This window comes from Sceloporus occidentalis, unplaced genomic scaffold (genome assembly GCF_023333645.1).
Source record: "Sceloporus occidentalis isolate IW3139 unplaced genomic scaffold, rSceOcc1.0.p SCAF_4, whole genome shotgun sequence".
NCBI classification, from domain to species: Eukaryota; Metazoa; Chordata; class Lepidosauria; order Squamata; family Phrynosomatidae; genus Sceloporus; species Sceloporus occidentalis.
The window spans coordinates 114,873,000-114,893,118 of NW_028316984.1; the positions used below are offsets into that span (position 1 = coordinate 114,873,000).

The following is a 20,119-nucleotide window of genomic DNA, read 5'->3' on the forward strand; positions in this document are numbered from 1 at the left end:
CAGCCCCTAAGATGTAAAGCAGGCACAAGGCAGAGTCATAGAGTTGGAAGAGACCTTAAGGGCCATCTGGTCCAACACTCTGCCATGCAGGGATACCAGTTAAAGCACTCCTGACGATGGCCATCCAACCTCCAAAGAGGGAGACGCCACCATACTTTGAGAGAGTGTATTCCACTGTCAAACTGCTCTTAGTGCCAGGAAGCTTTTCCTAATGTTGAGGTGGAATCTCTTTTCCTGCAATTTGCATCCACTGCTCCATGTCCTAGTCTCTGGAACAGCAGAAAACAAGCTTGCTCCATCCTCATTATCACACTCCTTCAAATATTTAATCAAGGCTATCATTTCACCTCTTAACCTTCTCTTCTCCCGGCTAAACATTACCCAGCTTCCTAAGTCTGGTTTCCAGACCCATACAATTTTGGTTTCCCTCCTCTGGACATGCTCCAGCTTCTCAACACCCTTTTTAGACTGTGGTGCTGGACAGAGACCAATTTGAAGCGGAAGTACAATTCATGATAGCTGTCTTCCAGTAGGTAGCAGATGGGCAAGCATAAATTATAAGGGCTTTATAGCACCAGTAGTCCCCTCCTGCATTTTGAGAGGCAGCACAAAGCAGTCCTGTTCAGAACACAGGCAGAAATGTTCCTCCATGCAGGCACTGGAGAAAAAACTGCAGGGTAGGAACAAAGTGTGCTGAATCCCTCAGCAACAGCAGCTTTCAGATTTCCCCCTAGTTTGTGCTTTTTTTCTAGCACTAGTCCAGATCACCAAATGTCTTAACAGGGAGTAGGGAAATTTGTGCTGGCTCTCATAAGCTAATTGCTAGTAAAGCATTATTTCTTCCCCTTCTACTTTTTATCCTGCATCATTGAATCACACAAGTTGCACTTCTATAATAAAGCTAAAGCTCTTTCACCTCAAGTAGGCTTTCATTATCATCATCATTGCCATACATGCCTTACATAAGTATTCTCTGCCACCCCCTTAACTTTTTTTTTGGACAACAGTTTTGTTGTGTAATATCCAAGAACTGAAATCAATTTAATTGTTATTGCTAACCAGTTTAGGTACACAAGTTATGGAACAGTGTGAACGTGCAAAATATTTTTATTCAGAACAGTCAGGGGGCTGAATACTTATGCAAGGTGTATCTGATCATTAACTTTAATAGATTTAGCTAACTGATGCACTAAGCTTGCCATCCTCACGCAAGAAGCATCTGTCCCTTCCTGCTTACCTCTACCAAGGGCTGCTGCCTGTCTTGTAACTACAGTCCCTTTCTTCTGCTGTGCTGTAGTTCTTCAACTCCAGAAATCAGGGATTCCAAGATGCTATAGTAAGGTGTTCCAGTTGCTGAGGCACAGATTAGGAAAAAAGCAGCATGGATTAGAAAAACAATTAATAGTTTTAGAAGTTATTTCCTGTTTTTGTCTGTTTGAAAACCAGCAAAGATTATAGTGCCTAGCACAGAAAAAAGGGGGAAAGTCAAGTTACCTGCCTACAATTTGACTAGTATCTTTTAAGGGTTTACCACATGTATGAATTGTGAGCAGATCTGTGAAAAACCAAAGACATTATAGCTTAGTTTTGATTTTCCAGTATAAGCCTGTGGAAACTGTGGAAGAGAAATGATGGTCTGCATTGCTTAATCTTGATATGGGATCTGGTCAGGTTAGATTGACTAAACTGGACTCTGAAGTAAACCAGGGGCCTGGTGCATAGCCTAGATATATTAATGGCATTTCCATATTGTCTGTTTACCTTGTGGAACATTTTCATGTTTCAACTAGAGAGATACAATGGAAATCTTCTCTAAACTTTTATCTTCTCCTGCCACAACTAAAAAACCCCACTATAGCACACCCGTACCAATGGCAGGCTTGCCATCCACTGTTTGAGCTTCCATGGATGGCATCCCTGGCTTTTTCAGTGGGCATGCATGCAAACGGGAGCGCGCACGCATTGAAAAGAATGGGACTTAAGGTCCTGCGGTTTTTGCTATCCGCGGGGTGTGTGTGCGTCTGGAATGGATCCCCGCAGATAGCAAGGATGTGCTGTAATTTAATCTTACTTTATTTGGGTGCCATCTCATGTTGCTTCCTTCACTAGCATAATTGGTCCATAACTGTACAGAAGTCTGTAGTTGTCTGTGTCAGCATGGACAAAAATTGTCCTCAGCCTGTGCTCATTAGCTACAGGTCTCTGTGCAGATATGGTATGACTGCAGCTATATTGCATGGACTGGACCCTGTTATCAAAGCCCAGAAACATTCTGCACTGGAAGAGTAGCCAAATGTGTGCATGCTTTGCTCTGCTTATAAGTGCTGCTGCTTGTAGCAATTAATATAAAAAACTTTAAGAAATAATATATTCCATTTAAGTTTTTCATTGAACTAAAAGTAACAGTGGGTATTCCTGCAAACTGCATTTCTTTGTATCATCTCTAGAAATGTGCTTGTATGGAGTAGTGGGGACCAGTCTTTCATCCTAAAAATAGCTAGTATTTTTAGAATTAATACGTGGCAGAAATATATTAATATCATTAGTGGTATTAGGTATGAGAACTAATCATTTGTTTAACAAATAATGATCTGTGCAATGAAGATGAGATGAAATTACATAGACCAGAAATGCAATAAAATTATGAACTACTTATTAACGTCTCCATCAAAAATTATCTGTAATTATGCAAGACAATTTTTCATCTTCAGTTTACGAAAAGATATAGCATTCAGCAGTATTAGATATAGTATTAATTATATAAATAAATAGGCAGACTTTGAGCCAGAGTCTTAATGCCACCTGCTGTGAAACAAGCCTGAGCAGTGAAAAGAACTTGGCTATGTCCCGAGACACCCTCTTACGTTCCAGCCTGATTGTTGTGTACCCTCAGGGTAATATGGGCATAAGGCAAGCCAAATAATTTAGGTGGTCTTTCATAAATCAGTTTATTAATTATGAACATAAACAGTCACAGTATAAAACAGCAAGAGAAAAAATTGCTTACACTGATCTGAGATTGAATATAGTAAACAAGGAAGTTACCAAGCAGTTATGCTACTGATCCTTTGTTCTAAAGGTCCAAGATGGAGGTTGACACATTTTTTCTGTAACTGTTCATCCTTGGCTGAGTTGCAGGTAACCTCTTTTCATCCAGCTATTATTTTAAATGAACCTACAAAAAACAAATTGTCTGATCTCTATATCAACATGGCCATTTCCCTGTTTGGGTAACTATTATGGACATACAATCAGTGCTAAAGTCCTGTGAATCATTGGTGACAAGGCATGAGGGCTGGGAAATCACATTATTACACATCACAGTGACTACTAGAATCCATTAGAGCAAGGAAAAGATAAACTGTACAGAAGTTCTTCATAACTGTCCAATTAAAAAGATTGTATGTACAGCGCTGTGTAAATTTACAGCGCTTTATAAATAAAGGTTAATAATAATAATAATAATAATAATAATAATAATAATAATAATAATAATAATAGAGGTCTCTGTGAGCCAATTCTGTTCAGGCTGGTTATATTAAAAACTAATTTGCAGATTCAGTCTGCTAAGAAAGAGTTTTATTCTTTTTAAAATAGGCTTAAGTATATCAGCTATTACTAATCATAACCAAACTGACAGGAGAATGTTTCTGCCATTGGTTTCTTCTTGACAAGCTAGTTTTCTCTAATATACTCAATATCATCTGTAGGAAAGGAAGGAAAGAGAACGCAAGATCAGCAAAGAGATGGCAGAAAAAGCAGCTAAGGAACTTAAGAAAGCACAGTCAAAGGATAAAGCAAGAGAAGTGTATCAGGAATGGCTAAAGAAAAAGAAAAAAGAAGAGGTTCAGAAGAAGAAAGAAGAAAAGGTATAATTTATTCCAGTTTGTCATTTGAAGAAAAACTAGAGGACTTTAGATTCCTGTTTGGGGTGTAATCCATTAGCATTATCGTGATCTGGCATAAGGTTTTTTTTTCCTGTGCAGCTTGGCTAGTGATCATTGATTCTTTGGTTTTTTTAGCATGTGGCTTGGCTTATTTGTTGGCATTATTTTCTTAGTTTTATTCTTGTTGAATCATGCAGGCACAACTGACATAGTGTGTGGTCTCTGCTTCTTACTGTGTAAGAGTGTGATGTGGATGGCTTCAATGGCATTAATGGGTGATGAACACATATGTTAATATGTAAAGGATCTAGTTTTTGTTTCTCAAATAGGGATATGCTAGCTGAGGGACATGAGATACCTACATCGAGTAGATGTCACACTTATTGACAAATATGTTAGTATGACAAATTGCTGGCAGGCAGTTTTGTTAGAACATTTTACATGCTTGTTTTTTGTTCTTTTGAAGGAGAAGGAAAGGCAACAAGAAGCTGAATTGCAGGAGAAAAAAGAAAAATCAGAGAAGATGTTCAAAGAATGGCTGCAAAATTCTAGAAATAAGGGTCGCCCCGCATCAGCTGTCTATTCCTACACCAGTGTTAAATCAACTGGTTTGTATTTGTACTGGACACAGTACCTCCTTAACTTGCATAACAGTATATGATTTCTGGTATTTTTCCTGTTTATTTTCAAAGGGTTTTTTTATAAAATATTCATGATCTAGAAGTCTTTAGTTACAGCTGATGAGAAAGACATACTACAAAATTTTACCCCACATTAAGGAGTGCAGTCTAAATCCAGTTGCTCGATCACACTAAAATGTAATTGGTGGGTTAGTTGAATGAATGGTTACAGACGTGTTAATTTATCAAATACCCATTGATGGTTCTGCTCTTGGACTACAAATTGAAAGGTATGTTGGTGTGTTGCTTTTCCATAGTTCAGTGTTAAATCATTTGATATCTCCTGCTTTTGAAAAAGATCAGTTCGAACAGTAGTGTTCAATATTGACATGCTGAGAAGAAGAAAAAAGTTGGATTCTCTCACCTTTTGCAGTGATTAGCCCTATCTCTTACGTATATATTTATGACCAAAGCAGTTTATAGTGATTCATAAAAATAAAATCCTAGGTTTATCAAACAAAAGAAAAATACAGCCAAATAGATTTATCTTTATATACTGTTATTGCATCAGCCATGAGTTGTTAGGACAAAAACAATTTCATAAATCAGTACAAAATTCAAAAAGGTGATGTAATGCTATCAAATATATAAGATGACTAAATTAAAGCTGTTGTATTTTGGTCACATCATGAGAAAGTATGACTCACTAAGGCACTGCACAGACCGGTGGAAGCGCTGGCCTGCATACGTACTAGGGTTGCCTCAGGGCGCTGCTTATATACGCCCTGCAACCCTAGTACGTAATCTGTACGTCAAAATGGCGGCACCCAGTACACATGGGCGCCGCCATTTTGACGTGGTGGACGCTTAGCATCCGCATGTCCTGGTGCCATTGTGACGCCGCAGTGCGCCATTGGTGCATTGCGGCGTCACGCGCACGCCACATAAAGAACCCAACTTTTAAGGGTTCATTTTCCGCAGGAAAGCCCCACGGTCTGGAGGCTGCAGCTTCCCAGCGGAGCAAAGTAGGGCAGCGGGACACCGCCTGCTTTGGCCGTTCTGTATCCCGCCAAAAAAAGATTATAATGCTTGAAAAGAGGGAAAGCAGTATGAAAAGAGGAAGATTGCACACCTGTGGATAGACTCAATCACAGAGAGCACTGCCCTAAGGTTGCAGGAACTGAGCAGGGCCATTGAGGATAGTGTCTTGAAGATGCCTCGATCCAAAACGGAGAGGCGGGATACAAATAAATATTATATTATTATTATCATCATCATCATCATCATCATCATTTTCTGATTTAGGGGTCTTTTATTCCTAACTGCAGTAGCAAAGATGTAACAAAAAAGGACAGATTACTCTGCACTGGTTTACAAAATTTGGATTTGGATAGAAGATTATGGCATGCTCTTCATTAAGAATATTTTTACAGTTCCCTGAATGTGTTTGGTGTTTGAAACTCATTGGGCATGCCAAAATAAACTGTTTCTCCAGCACCTATGTTCAATCTCTTCGATGCTTGTGTTTCTGTTTTCTCCCCTTCCTTCTTGATTTTATCAGTTAATAAAATCATCCTTTCACTTAGAGCTAAATTTTGAGCAATAGTCAAGTCAGTTTTGACTGGCTGTAATTCAAATCAAATTGTGTAGGGCTTGAGTCATGTTGAAACTAATTGGTCTTCAGTACATGATACCACATACACATTTCAAACTCTCAGTCCTGACTCTGAGCTCTTAATTTTGTGTGCTTTCTAACACATTTCAGGAATTCCTGATGGAAGTGTCTATCCAGTTCCAACGTTTTACAACCCAATACCTTGGAAACCAAGCCATGTGCCTACTCCGAAGGAAGAGAAGTATGTTTCCATGAAGAAAAATAAGAGGCCTATACCCAGTCACACATATAGATCATCTTCAGTTCATTTTCATAAATCCAAGAACAATCTTTATATTGGACCACTGTGCAGAATTCAGAGATAGCACAGGGCATTTTGTTAGTTATTTAATATTTTTTTAAAATTTAGCCAGATATTATAAGATGTTGAATTAAGGCCAAATTTTGTAAGTATCTGGGATTTCTTACATTTCTTCTAGTAAATAACTTTGTATGTATCTTGTTGAAATAAGACATCTAGGACACAATAAACAACATTTGAATGTTTAATGTATTTTTCTATGCATTCTGAGCTATATCCTAATAATAAAAAGTAATTATTTTCAATCTTTTCCCAATGTTTTGTAGATTTAAGATACTATATTTCCAGATGTAACTTTAAGCACTTATTACTTAGACAGCTGTTTCTTAAGATATTATTGCAGTTCAACAGAGAAGGAAAGCAGAGCTTTGAATCACAGCTTCACTGAGAATGATCTTTTGGACTTAAGCCCTTTTGGTCCTATTAATGTCAACACTTGGCTTGAATTTTACTTTGTTTGCATAACTTATTTGCAGAGTGATGTTGGAGAACCTTCTGATACCCCTTTTGTCAAATGATTTGTGACGTGGGTCCTTTTAACATACTATGTATGACCTGTTACGAATTAAGCAACAGCTGGTCATTTAATGTGACACTCTAATAATTTAGTTGTACGGCATTTTCAGATCATCTTGTCTCTATTTCTTGGGCGTTGAAAGTATCAATTGTTAATCTATGCTTAGTATATTTGTAAACTAATCATGTCACAGCATTTATTGTCAAACTTGATAATGAATTTGCCATTGTGGACATTTTGTAACTTGTAAATAGACTCAGAAATAGTTTTTTGTGGGGATTTTGGGCTATGTGGCCATGTTCTAGAAGAGTTTATTCTTGATGTTTCACCAGCATCTGTGGCTGGCATAGAATTATAGAATCATAGAGTTGGGAAGACTCAAATGTTTGCTTTGTGGCATATTCTTTAAAAATGGCTCTTTAAAATAGAATAAAGCCAATTATCAACAAGACAAGACAATCTTATAGCTCTGACAACTGATGGCTTTCAGGCATGAAGATGTTGCTGCCGTTAACAAGTACATGCAACAAAGTAACTAGATCTTGTCTAAATTTCACTTGCCTGTATATGATAGAGTTGCTTGATGGAAAACTGGGGAGGGCTCCTGTACCTTCATTATTTATGTAAAAAAGGGAATTTCAGTTGGTGTTGTTTGTCATGTAATCAGATAAAAAACATCTGCTGAAATATCCTCTTCTACACAACTATTAAATGTACTGGAGCTTTCTCCAGTTTTCACTCTTGCTTTGTTTGTGAGTTCTACTTGGCAGGGGGTTGAACTGAATGGCCCTTGTGGTCTCTTCCAACTCTATGATTCTGTGACAGGTTATCATTCTATCAACCTAATGTGTGATGATAGAAACAGATGTGAAGATCAGATGTTCAGAGGCAAACGGGAGGTATTGATAGAACTGATTCTACAGTTGCAAGTTAATGACTCTTACTGACAGTTATGTCATTTAGGGATTTGATAGAAGTTTATTATAATATTCACATTTATGAGTGAGTCTTCCCTCTTACATACATTGGCATTCAAATACTTATCAGAGTGGGCAACTTTGTCCCCCAGGGCCTTCATTTCCACATATGATCTAAACATCTGCACAAACTTGTGGTTTAGAAAACAAACAAACAAACAATCCTCACATTCACACACTAAAATAAGGACCTCTCCCTTCGGAAACTGCTATGTGTTTGTATTAGACATGGAGAAATGAGTAGTGACATAGCAAAGGCATGCAGCCCTTTGAAATATTTCTGAATACAGTCATCCCTCCGTGTTCATGGGGGTTAGGGGCAAAGGACCCTCATGAATTTGAAAATTTCGCGAATAACCAGTTTCAGAATGACAGGGAGGGGCTAGAGAAGAGTGCACACGTGCTTGACTCTCTTCCCTCCTCTGATGCCTCAGAGCTTGCCTGAGTTCTCTGAGGCATCATAAGGAAGCCTGGGGACTCAGCATGCTACTCTCACGCCTCCTCCTTGCCCCAGGCAAGGGAGAAGTGCACATGAAATTCCCCTGCCTTCCTTCCAATGCTTCAGAGAGCTTGCCTCAGCTCTCTAAAGCACCAGAAGGAGGGCAGGGGACTCGCTCTCCCTTTCTCTGGCTGCTGCTGCCCTGGAAAACCTTGGGAGAAGCCTCCGCCAAGCTCTTCCAAGCCGGCAGGGGTGGGGGGAAGGGGTCCTCTCTTCCTCCAGACCCTGCTGCCCTGGAAAGCCTTGGGAGAAAGAAAAAGAAAGAGCTTCCCTCTCTTCTCACTATTGCCTTGTACTGTAGCTGGCTCATCTGGACTAGTTACAGAGCGGCAGGGAGGGGATGGAGAAGAGAGGGAGTGCATGTGCACATGGTGGCCTTGACCTCGCAAATGATCAAAATTGAGTTCCAAAGCCATGAATATGGAGGGAAGACTATCAGAGTATTTATTTATTTATCAGAAACATTGACTTTATAAGGTGAAAGATTTGAATAATACTGAATAATGACATGGAAATATATACTTCTGTTGCTATACCTACAGGTCTTTTACCTGTCCCTGTTTACTGTCGTTATTGGAGAAATTTGGACAATCATCTAAAGATGGAACCAGTATAGAGGATAGTCTTTGAAATGGATAACATTTGTATTTAATTTCTACTCCCATGCATGCCTCTGAATAATTTCACATAAGATATTCACAGATTTCAGGGGTCCTTTAATTTATATGCAGGCTTGCAGTCCATTTTATCCCAAAAAGTGTTTCGTTTCACATGAACCTACAAAGCCAGTGCAAAGCTGGTTTCTGATTTGAGGGGAGACCTGGGAAATGTTCTCTTTGGTGAGCCTCAGTGAGCCAACCTGTCTGTTTAAATTCCTACAGTTCTTCCAACATAACATCAGTTTAAGGCATTATGGAGAAGAAGAAAAAAGACTTCCCTGCCTTCTGCTATGATGAGTGCAGAGCCATATTTTTTTGTTTTTAAAGGGGAGAACCAGAGTTGCTGCTCTCCCAAGATGTTTAGCACTGACACACATTAGTGGATGTCAACATTGCCTCTATGTCTTTGCTACTTACTTGAATTATTGAAGTGCTATTCACTACTTCCAGATAGATATCTTTCCCTACAAACATCTGAAAGCTAATGTGTCATACTTGGATATGTACATGAATGATTATTTACACAACCATAGTTGTAATAGATTACTCTTGCTGAATGTGCTGTGCAGTGTAATGTTTGTTTGAATTTCCAGAGGTTCAAAGATGCCTCTGTTTAGATCAGGGATGGAGAAAGTGTAGCCTAGAGGCTCATGCAGACCCAAAACTGACTTTGTTCCGCACGGGCGTAAAGTACGTCCCCAGGACGTACTAGGGTTAGGAAAGGGCATCCTTTACGCACGCCCCTAACCCTAGTACATCCTGGGGATGTACAAAATGGCGGCACCCGTTCTACACGGGTGCTGCCATCTTGACGTCGTGGACGCATAGCGTCTGCACGTCCCGTGACAGAAGTGACGTCGCAAGTGCGCCATTGGCCACTTGCGGCACCACTTCCGGGGCACAAAAAGAAGCCGCTTTTTGCGTCTTTTTGTTGCGTCCGGGAACCACGTGGTTTGACCGCTGCGGTTCCCAAACGCAGCAACTGGCGGCAGTGGCAGACCGCCGTTTTCGGGCAGTCTGTAATGCGCGTTAATTTTTTTATGTGAAGTTTTTCACAAAGGAACACAAATGCTGAACAACCTCCCCTCCATACCTTCATTTTCTTCCATTTCCTCTTCAAAAGAGTGGGGGGAAATGATGCAGCATCACTTCCAGTTGCTGTTTAGAACGTAAAATTGAAGTATTTTGGTGTAGAGGGTGCAGTTCATGAGGGAGTGTTGGAAGATTGCTCCTGGCTCCTGTTCTGTTGCCAACACCTAATTTAGATAGGGATAATGGAAAGTCCATTTTGAAATTGATTCTGTATGCTAAGCAGGAGTAGTAACTGTGTTGGTTCTCCTGGCTCACTGTTTATCTGGTCTTTGTAATTGCAGAGTTCCAATGTCAACCCAAGCTCGTCTATTTGGGCAGTGAAGAGAAGCAACGGGATAGTCACTAACTCCTCTGCTTTCCATACCATAGCATGCAGTGAAATAAATGAGTGCAACATACAGTGAGTGGTAGTATTGATGGAATATAGAGAAAGTAACAGTGACATGAACATTATTTATCTTTGTACCTAAATTTTGGGTACAATTTAGTAAAAACTTATAGCTTAGGTATTAGGATCAAGCTACATGTATTTAAAATATGTGGTTTTTCTTCATGGTCTCTGTGGCTCACAATTGGGTTATCTGCACCCACACAGTGCATCTTTTTAAATCTAGATCAAGACAATAAGTGTTTTGGTGGTAGCCCCTCCCATCCCCCTCTGCATGTGATCAGCATGCTTCCTGACTAAACCCTCAGTTCATTTTCATCTTCCACAGGAACAGCGTCAATAGGAATATTTTCTGAGCTTTTTGGATTGTTCGTTTTTCTGGTATCGGTTTACAGACCTTAAGTTACCTGACCTCTCTTATCTTTTATTTTGGCTTAGTGTCTTGATTCATTTCTTGGCTTTATACTATGGCTTTAACCTCAGTGATTCCAACATCATCTTGCAGGTTTTGATTTGATCTGTTTTTTGGCTGCACATGCCCTTAGTTCTTATTGCCCACTGACTCCTTCAAAAAGTATATATCCTGTGGGAGTAAGATTCCCAAGAACAGTGGCCACTCAAAGTGCTTGTTATCTCTGCGGGAGGGACACAGTGGAGGGACTTGCACATATTGTCAGGCATTTACCCCTCTGGCATGTGAAAATTGCACTTCTCATCTTAAGGCTCTCCTTTGGGAGAATGCTTTGAACGCAGCTGCGCTGCTAAAAACAGAACTCTTAACTTGGCCTCTGTTAGTGTCATGGCCAGAAGTTGCAGAACTGAGACCTGGAGGAAGAGGTTGATGAGGGGGCTGTGGAAGGGACCCAGACAAATCTTCCAGCCAGGGAACAGCCCAACTCTCTCTGTCGCAGAACAGTCAGCGCTCCCTGCTGAAGAGTCTTAGCCAACTCATCCTGTGGAAGTGCAGGATCCTCAGGCAGCAGGACAAAGGCAAGACTCACCTGCTGCTGAGTCAGAGCACACAGTTGTGGTCTTAAGTCCTCAATCAAGCAAAAGGGACAAAAGATGGAATTAAGACCCTCAGCCAGGCTGCAGGCCAAGCAGCAAGCAAGCAAGTTCTGATTAGAACCAGCTAGTGTCAGGCTATTTAAGAGCTGAGTTTGCCTAGGGCAGTTGCTGGAAGCAACTTGTCTGTTTCCTAGCCAGCATTCCTGTTACTTGCTTCCAGATTCCTGCATTTCCTACTTCAGATTGCCTGGCTTCCTCAACCCTTGGACCATGTTGACCTTGATTCCTATTTGCATTCCTTGACTTGGACTGCTTGATTAATGCCTTTCTCTTAACAGACTTTCACAGACAAGGACTCTTTCTAGCTGCTTGTAAGACACTTCCTCTGTCAGCATTATTAGTTGGTAGTTCCCTCCCAGCCAGCCTGTGTAAAACAGGACAGTTAGGCTCTTCTCAGTGCCATTCTACACTTGACTTCAATTACAACTACCTTGTGTTTCTCAGTTCAAGTCACACGTAAGAGACATCCGCCACCCAGAGTTGATATCTAAGCCAAAGAGGCCTGAAGCATCTATGAATTGGCCCATGTTGGAACTAGGTGCTCAATCCCGAGAATCAGCTGTTCAGTCCAAGAATCAACCCTTCAGAATCAACCCTTCAGGAAGGTCTCTCAGCACCAAGATGGTGCCACCTGAGATGCAGAGTAGGAAATAAGAAGAAGGAAAAGAAGGCATGGGATGAGGAGGATCAAAAATAAGATATCTGGTGTAATCTCCGTTTTTGGCCCAGGCAGAATCTCCTCACCCATCAATTTGTGTCAGGGAAGACTCTATCCCTGTCTTTGTGGACTACAGACTGTCTTCAGTCCAGATGGAAATTGATACCCACACCTTAGTGCAGGAGTGATTTCCACAACCTCCTCTGGTTGGCATGGCATGGGATAATGAGATTTTGGACTCTCCTCCACAGATCCCAGCTCACACTTTGCCTGTACACTGTATATGTACGCCTCCATACCAGCCTGTAGTTCCTCCTCCTCAAGAACAATTCTTACTTGCAGCCCTGCACTCTGAGGGATTGTTGATGTCAGACTAGGTCTCTCTCGGGTTCTTACTCTTGTTTGCTCCTGGTTTCACAGTCCATGATTGTATCATTTCTCTATCACCACATGCATGCTACCAATTTTCCCAGAGACTCACTGGTACCATTAGCAATGATCTTGGCATGGTGGACTAGATCCATAGAACACACTACATCCCTTCTGAAAAGAGATGGGTTGCACCTGACAGCAGTTGTCAGGAACGATTTTGCTAAAAGTAGGAAAGATGATTAGGAGACCTTTAAACGGAGTTATGTATGGGAGTGAGACAATATTCTTGAGGGCAGGAGTTCATCAAGTGCTGGAGATAATAGCCTAAATGTTATGCAGAGAACAAGGCAAATAGCAGAGGAACACAACAGTTGGGGAAAAAAACGTTAAAAGGCAGATGTGTGAATGACCCATGATTTTAGATATCTATACTTATGCACTGAACATGGGAATTAAACAGGATGGACTTGAACTCTTAGCACAACAAAGCAGATATGGTATAATAGGCATCTCTGAAATCTGGTAGGATGAGTCTCAGGATAGGAATGTAGTAATTCAGGGCTATTTAAGAGAAAAAGACCAAACAGGAAGAGAGGTAAGTAGCATTATACATCAGGGATGTATACACCTGTGAAGAGATACATGACCTAAATCCTGGAAGCCAAGTTGAAAGCGTCTGGGTAAAAATTAAGGGGGAGAGAAAGAAGAGGGATGTGGTGATAGGGGGCTACTACAGATTTCCAAGGATGATGTCTTCCTGGAAAGGATGAGCACATTAGAAAGAAGAGATGGAGAGAGTAATTCAGAAAGGAGAATAATGAGGGATTTCAACTATTCTGATATTTGTTGGAAGTCAAACTCTGCCAAAAATCTAATGTCCAACCATTCTTCACTTGCCTTGAAGATAATCCCCCCCAGTTATAATTCTTTATTTCTTTAAAAACATATAAACACCTACAAGAACAGAACCATAGATTTATGTAGACATACATAAATACACCACCTACATTTTTTTTTAAAAAAAAGGTCTTACAAAATCCAAAGCGGTCACCATTGCTGTCTGTTAAACATTCTTCTATTACAAATTAAACATTGTTGTCCCATATCTTTTTCTGCAGTTGCTCTTCTAAATAACATATCATTGTTTGTCTGAAACCATTAGAAATTACATCATTAAATGAACAATTCCCTCCTTTTTTTTACCCACATTATAAGCCTCCCCCCTTCCTATATATGCATATACAATTGCTTTGTTCTGGCATTCTTTTTACATATTTACAGAGCTCTTTATTCTAATATTCAACACTTTATATATCTCTATCTTTATCATCTGTCTTATCTTTTTGTATGCCATCTTGTTATTTCTTGTTATTTTATTCTTGTTTAGATTTCTTTTCTTGTTCTTTTATTCTTGTTTAGAGGACATGATCAGAATTCAAAATGACTTTAGCAGATTAGAAAGCTAGGCCAAAACTAACAAAAATGAATTTTAACAGAGAAATGTAGGATATTACACTTGGGTAATAAAAATGAAATACAGTCCGCCCTTGCCTTACATGAGGGATCCGTTCCAGACCCCACCACATATGGCAAATTCCTCCTATGCTCGAGCCCCATTGGAAACAATGGGGCTCATGCACGGGGCGCCACAGGCGAGCGCGCCCATTCATTTGAATGGGACACGCCACTCCTTGTGTCGTGCCACGCCCCGCAGATTGAGCACATTACACTCAAGACCATGTAAAGTGTTGTCCGGGAAAGCAGCCAAAGGGCTGATAAGGCAGCTAGTTCTCAAACAAACAAACCCCCTCCCAGCACAGCAAAGTCAGTGTAAGCTACACAGTCCTGGAGATTCACAGTAGTTCTACCAAAGGGATTACCAAGAGAATTGTCAGACGGTCCGAGGTTCAGGGCAACAGATAGGCAGGTCAATAAAGCAGTCCAAGGTCAAGGTTTCCGGGTAGTCAAGACAAGAAGCCAAAAGAGCCAGAGACAGAGTCTTTCCTCTAAAAGAGTCAGATATCCACTGGCAAAGAACCACACATGCTCCAGGTGCTTAAGAAGGCAAGGAGCCGGCCTTCAGCTGTGTCTGATTACGAAGACGCTTCTGATAAAGCCTCCGAGATCGAAGGCCCTCTCTTTCTGCTCGACGCTCATTGAAGGTAGGCACACTGCCCAGATCCTCCTCCGTGTCCACAGCCTCGGCACCAGGCAAACTTGACTGCTGAATCTCTGGAGGGGCCATAGACTCTGCTCCAGCAGAACTAGGGCCAGCCTCTGGCTCCTCCGTTACAGGTTCAGGTCCCAGGGGCTCTAGCTCATCCTCTGAGTCCTCCAAGCCATCTCCAGGCTGGGCATGACAAGTGTGCCCGCGTATAACGCAGGCACACTGTACACAGATATAGGATGAGTGACTCCTGGATTGATGGCAATAAATGTGAAAGGGATCTAGGAGTATTAGTGGAGCACAGAAGATTTTTTAAACAGAGGCTGGATGGCCGTCTGTCAGGAGTGATTTGATTGTATGTTTTCATAGAATGGTAGAGTTGGAAGAGACCACAAAGGCCATTCAGTCCAACCCCCTGCCATGCAGGAACTCTCAAAGCTTCCCCAACAGATGGCCATCAAGCCTCTGTTTAAAGACCTCCAGGGAAGAAGACTCCACTACACTCCGAGGGAGTTTGTTCCACTGTCGAACAGCCCTTAATGTCAGGATGTTCCTCCTAATGTTGAGGTGGAATCTCTTATCCTGTAGCTTGCATCCATTGTTCCGGGTCCTGTTCTCTGGAGCAGCAGAAAACAAGCTTGCTCCCTCCTCAATATGACATCCCTTAAAATATTTAATCAGGCCTATCATATCACCTATTAACCTTTTCTTCTCCAGGGTAAACATCCCCAGCTCCCTAAGTCGTTCCTCATAGGGCATGGTTTCCAGGCACTTCACTATTTTAGCAGCCCTTTGGACACGCTCCAGTTTCTCAACATCCTTTTTGAATTGTGGTGGCCAGAACTGGACACAATATTCCAGGTGGGGCCTAACCAAAGCAGAATATAGTGGCACTATTTCTTCCCTTGATCTAGACACTATACTTCTATTGATACAACCTAAAATTGCATTGGCCTTTTTTATCTGCTGCATCGCACTATGGACTCAGGTTCAACTTCTGGTCTACTTGGACTCCTAGATCCCTTTCACAGTGACAAGGGTTGGTCTGGATGACCTTTGTGGTTTCTTCCAATTCTATGATTCTGTGATACTGTACTGGACAAGGAGTAGAAGAGCTTGGATGCAATATCATGTAATTTCTATTCCACAGCTTCTTTGTCATTTCTTATTTCTAATTATGAGCTGTGCCCTGTGGAATAAGCAACTCCTGTGGGAGAAAATGTCACTCTGGTTAAGCTGCCAGATGAAAATCAGCTGGTAGCTGGATACTTCAGTTCAAAGTACACAAACTGGCTGCCGAACAGAATGATATGAATATCATGCTGCCATCTTCAGTGGCAAAGTACTGTCTGGGTCCACTGCCCTGCATCGACTTCCTTGGCTTTGTTCCTTTGGCCTGTGTCATCAGCTGAAGGCTACTATTGAAGACCTCCCCTTTGACGAGGAAGAATTATTCAATGCTGAAATGGACAATAATTTGGAGCACACTCAAAAGAAGCAGCAAGACATCTACACTCAATCTCAACTGTCATCCAGGCTGCAATTCCCTTGGTTGAGACAAACATCTTCCAAGAGATCCTACAGCCCAGGTGTAGGAAGACAAGCTTGTGTGCTTCCTCTCCTTCACCTACAAAGAGGGGCTCTTCTAGCTTCAGGTCACAGCACTACAGGATGTGGCATCAGGAACCTTTCACATGGTGCCTTGCACTCTTCCCTTTCCCCTTTCCATGACAGACTGTCCAGATGCCATGAAGCCTTGGCATCCATCACCTCAGACCCATGGATATTTGACATCATGAAGAGGGGTTATGCTATAGAGTTCTGGAAGGACATCCCCCCCCCCCCCATCAGCCAGGCGTGTTATCACAGCACTCCCATTTCTGTCTTCTTAATCAAGCAGTTTGAACGTGTCCCTCCTCATTTCCAGCAGAGATTTTTCTTCCACTAATTCGTAGTGTCCAAGCAGGACAATGGGTTGCATCCGATTCTGGATCTTTGGGGGGGGGGGGGCTGAACTTCCACATTGACTCCAGATGTTTCAGAATGGTCTCACTCAACACCATCCTTCGTTTAGTGCAGAAGGGAGATCAGCTTGCAACTGTCAATCTAAAGGATGCTTACTTTCACATCAAAATCAGTTCATGTGGGCAGAAAGGACTACTAGTTTCACATCCTCCCCTTTGCACAGCAAATGAACATCAGTGCAGTGGTGGCTGCCTGGCTTCAGCAACAGGGAGTCATTTTCTTTCTATCCGTTCATGACTGGCTCTGATGACTCGTGTCAAGCCATTCATGAGAGTACAATTTATAGGAGCTCTGCTGGACTCCCATGTCTCTGCACCATTTCTACCAAACAATAGTTATTTCATGCTCCAGAGAATCACACATCACTGAGGTATGCCAGTTGTAGACCTCCTTGCATTGCCTCAATGCCAGACTTTCTGCATTCAGCAATGGAGGGGCTTATTAGGTAATGCATTCCTCTTCCATGGGAGGTGGGTTCCATCATATACGCCTTCCTCTCATCCTATTTGTCACCAAGGTGATAGCCAAGATCAGATAAGACAAGGTGAGATGAAGCCTCATCACTCCTTAGTGGCTCAGACATCAGACACCCGTCTTGGGCAGAGTTCTTGAGACTACTGTTCAAGCTGGACCTCCTAAGAGTAGGGCAAGGTGAGACATCTGAATTTAGGGACACTCACGTTGACAGCATAGAAAGTCTTTCTGTAGCCTCCTTGCTACAGATAAATTATCAATGTAGCTCAAAGGCCTACTTCTCCATGCCACTTATACATATTTTATACATAGAAAATATAACACCGATAATACAGCCTTCTTCTTGCCTGGGGCAGTGACTCTTGGTCTTTGGCCCTCCATTTGTTTTGGACATCAGCTGCTAGGAGCCCTAGCCAACTTGGCCAACAGTCAGGAATAATAAATAATAATAAATAGTTTATTTATATTTCCTGCCTCTCCCTGTGGATTGAGGTGGGATTACAACCTAATAAAATACATACAAATACAATCACTAAAATATAATATCATAATAACATCAGATAAAAACTAGCTCTTTCATAATGTGTCAGGTATTAACAATAGAATTACACAATAAACATTGTCAAGGAATGAAAATAAGTGGAGGGGTGTCCTATACAGAATCAGATGGATAAGCCCACTGGAACAGATCTGTCTTGACTGCCTTCTTAAGAGCATTCAGGGTAGTAATAAGTTGGATCTCCTTCAGCAGGCTATTCCACAGATTTGGAACAGCAACAGTAAATGTTCTTTGGGAAGTTATCACTAATCTGGTTGTTTGTAAATCTAATAAATTCTTTCCAGATGATCTGAGAGTGCGGGGAGGATTATGTAGGGAGAGCCGTCTCCGCAAGTAACTTGAGCCCAAGCCATGTAGGGCTTTAAAGATGATAACCAACACCTTGTACTGTGCCCAGAAGCTGGTCAGCAGCCAGTGAAGCGATTTTAACACAGGTGTTATATGGTCAAACCTGGAAGTACCAGTGACCAATCTGGCTGCCATATTTTGGACCAGTTGAAGCTTCCGAACTTAGCACAAGGGTAGCCCCATGTAGAGTGTGTTACAGAGATCAAGATGAGAGATTACCAGTATGTGTACCACTGCTTCAAGGTCCCTTCGGTCCATATAAGGACACAACTGACGTATCAACTGAAGTTGATGATAAGCACTCCTGGCCATCGCATCAACTTGAAATGACAACTGTAACGACAAGTCCAGGAGTATTCCCAAGCTGTGAACTTTGTCCTTTGGGGAGGTGTGATCCTGTCCAGGACTGGTTGACAAATTTCCTTCCCCAGGCCAGAGGTTCCTATCGCAAGTACCTCCGTTTTCTCTGGATTTGGCTTGAGTTTGTTTTCTCTCATCCAGCCCATTACTGACCCAAGGCAGGCATTCAGAGGAGAGATGTCATCCTTAGTCACTACAGCAGTCAGAGACATAGAGAACCATATTTGGGTGTCATCAGCTTATTGATAACACCACGCCCCATGTCTCTGGATGATCTCACCCAGCGACTTCATGTAAATCTTAAATAGCATGGGAGACAGAATGGCACCCTGGGGAACACCAGATTTTAACTCCTTTTTAAAGAAGTAACTGTCTCCCAGCATCACTATCTGGAATCTGCCCAAGAGGTAGGAACAGAGCCATTGGAGTGCAGTGCCTCCAATTCCCTCAGGCGTTCCAGAAGGATACCATGGTAGATAGTATCGAAGGCCACTGAGAGGTCCAAGAGCACCAACAGGGTCACATTTCCCCTGTCAATGCCCAGATGGAGATCATCGACTGAGATGACAAAGGCAGTCTCAACTCCGTATCCTGCCCTGAAGCCAATTTGAAATGGGTCCAAATGGAATGATGGAAGGTGAAGTCCACATCATCTAGAGGACCCAAGTTTGGGAACCATTGACTTAGGAAAATCTCTCTGACTCAGGTACAAATCACCCATGTTATCAAGTTCCTCAAGTCCTAGTCAGATAGGGGTCTTTCTCATCCATCAAATGGACTACAATGTATATATACCCCTGGTTTTAATATTTTTGAATTGTATGCTTTTAGATAATGATATTGGATTGTAAATCGTATTAATGTCTGTTAATTTGTTTTTAATGTGCTATTTCATCTTTTATTGTCTCCATTTTATCTGCTGTACATCGCTTTGATCTATAGGAAAAGCGGTATATAAATATACAAATTATTATTATTATTATTATTATTATTATTATTATTATTATTTGGCAGAGATCTCCTGGAACTTACACAGCAATTGGGACATGTTCAAGCTTTCTGCATCCCCTCCAATTTTTTGGAGGAGATACAGAAATATCAATTCACCTGCTTCTGAATCTATGCTTCATCAGAGCCTTGAGCTAGTCTTCTTGCAGTTCTCCTGGAAGCTCTTTGAACCATTGGCTTATGTAACATACGACTCTTGAGCTAGAAGATGGCACTGTTGATGGCCATAATGTCAGTGGGGAGGGTGGGAGAACTACGTGCTCTCCAGGCTTATCGTCCTCTCCCCTTTCACAGAGGCAAGGTGGTTCTGTGGCTCAACATAGCCTTTATACCTAAGGTGGTCTATCTGCTCTGATGCGGAATCCTTCATTCAACTTTGAATGATCCCTTCACTCCCTGAACATTTGTTGAGTGCCAGCTTTCTGCATGAACCATACTGCCTCCTTCTGGAAGTCCCAGAGGCTG

At 41.6% G+C, this 20,119-nt stretch overlaps 1 protein-coding gene across 7 annotated transcripts in view; it reads left to right on the forward strand.

Moving 5' to 3' along the window:
• The window catches only part of CCDC34 (coiled-coil domain containing 34), a 33,689-nt gene extending 23,056 nt beyond the window's left edge, over positions 1-10,633 (forward strand). For 5 of the 7 annotated variants that reach the window (XM_089521323.1, XM_089521325.1, XM_089521327.1 and 2 more), the window contains exons 5-7: positions 3,711-3,869; positions 4,354-4,495; positions 6,273-7,893. In XM_089521323.1, the coding sequence (XP_089377449.1) occupies positions 3,711-3,869; positions 4,354-4,495; positions 6,273-6,487 (516 nt within the window). In that variant the 3' untranslated portion in view covers positions 6,488-7,893. Of the gene's footprint in view, positions 1-3,710; positions 3,870-4,353; positions 4,496-6,272; positions 7,895-10,508 lie in introns of those variants that run through there. The other 2 variants (XM_089521329.1, XM_089521324.1) reach the window with 2 other exon arrangements.
• The last annotated feature ends 9,486 nt before the right edge of the window (positions 10,634-20,119 follow it).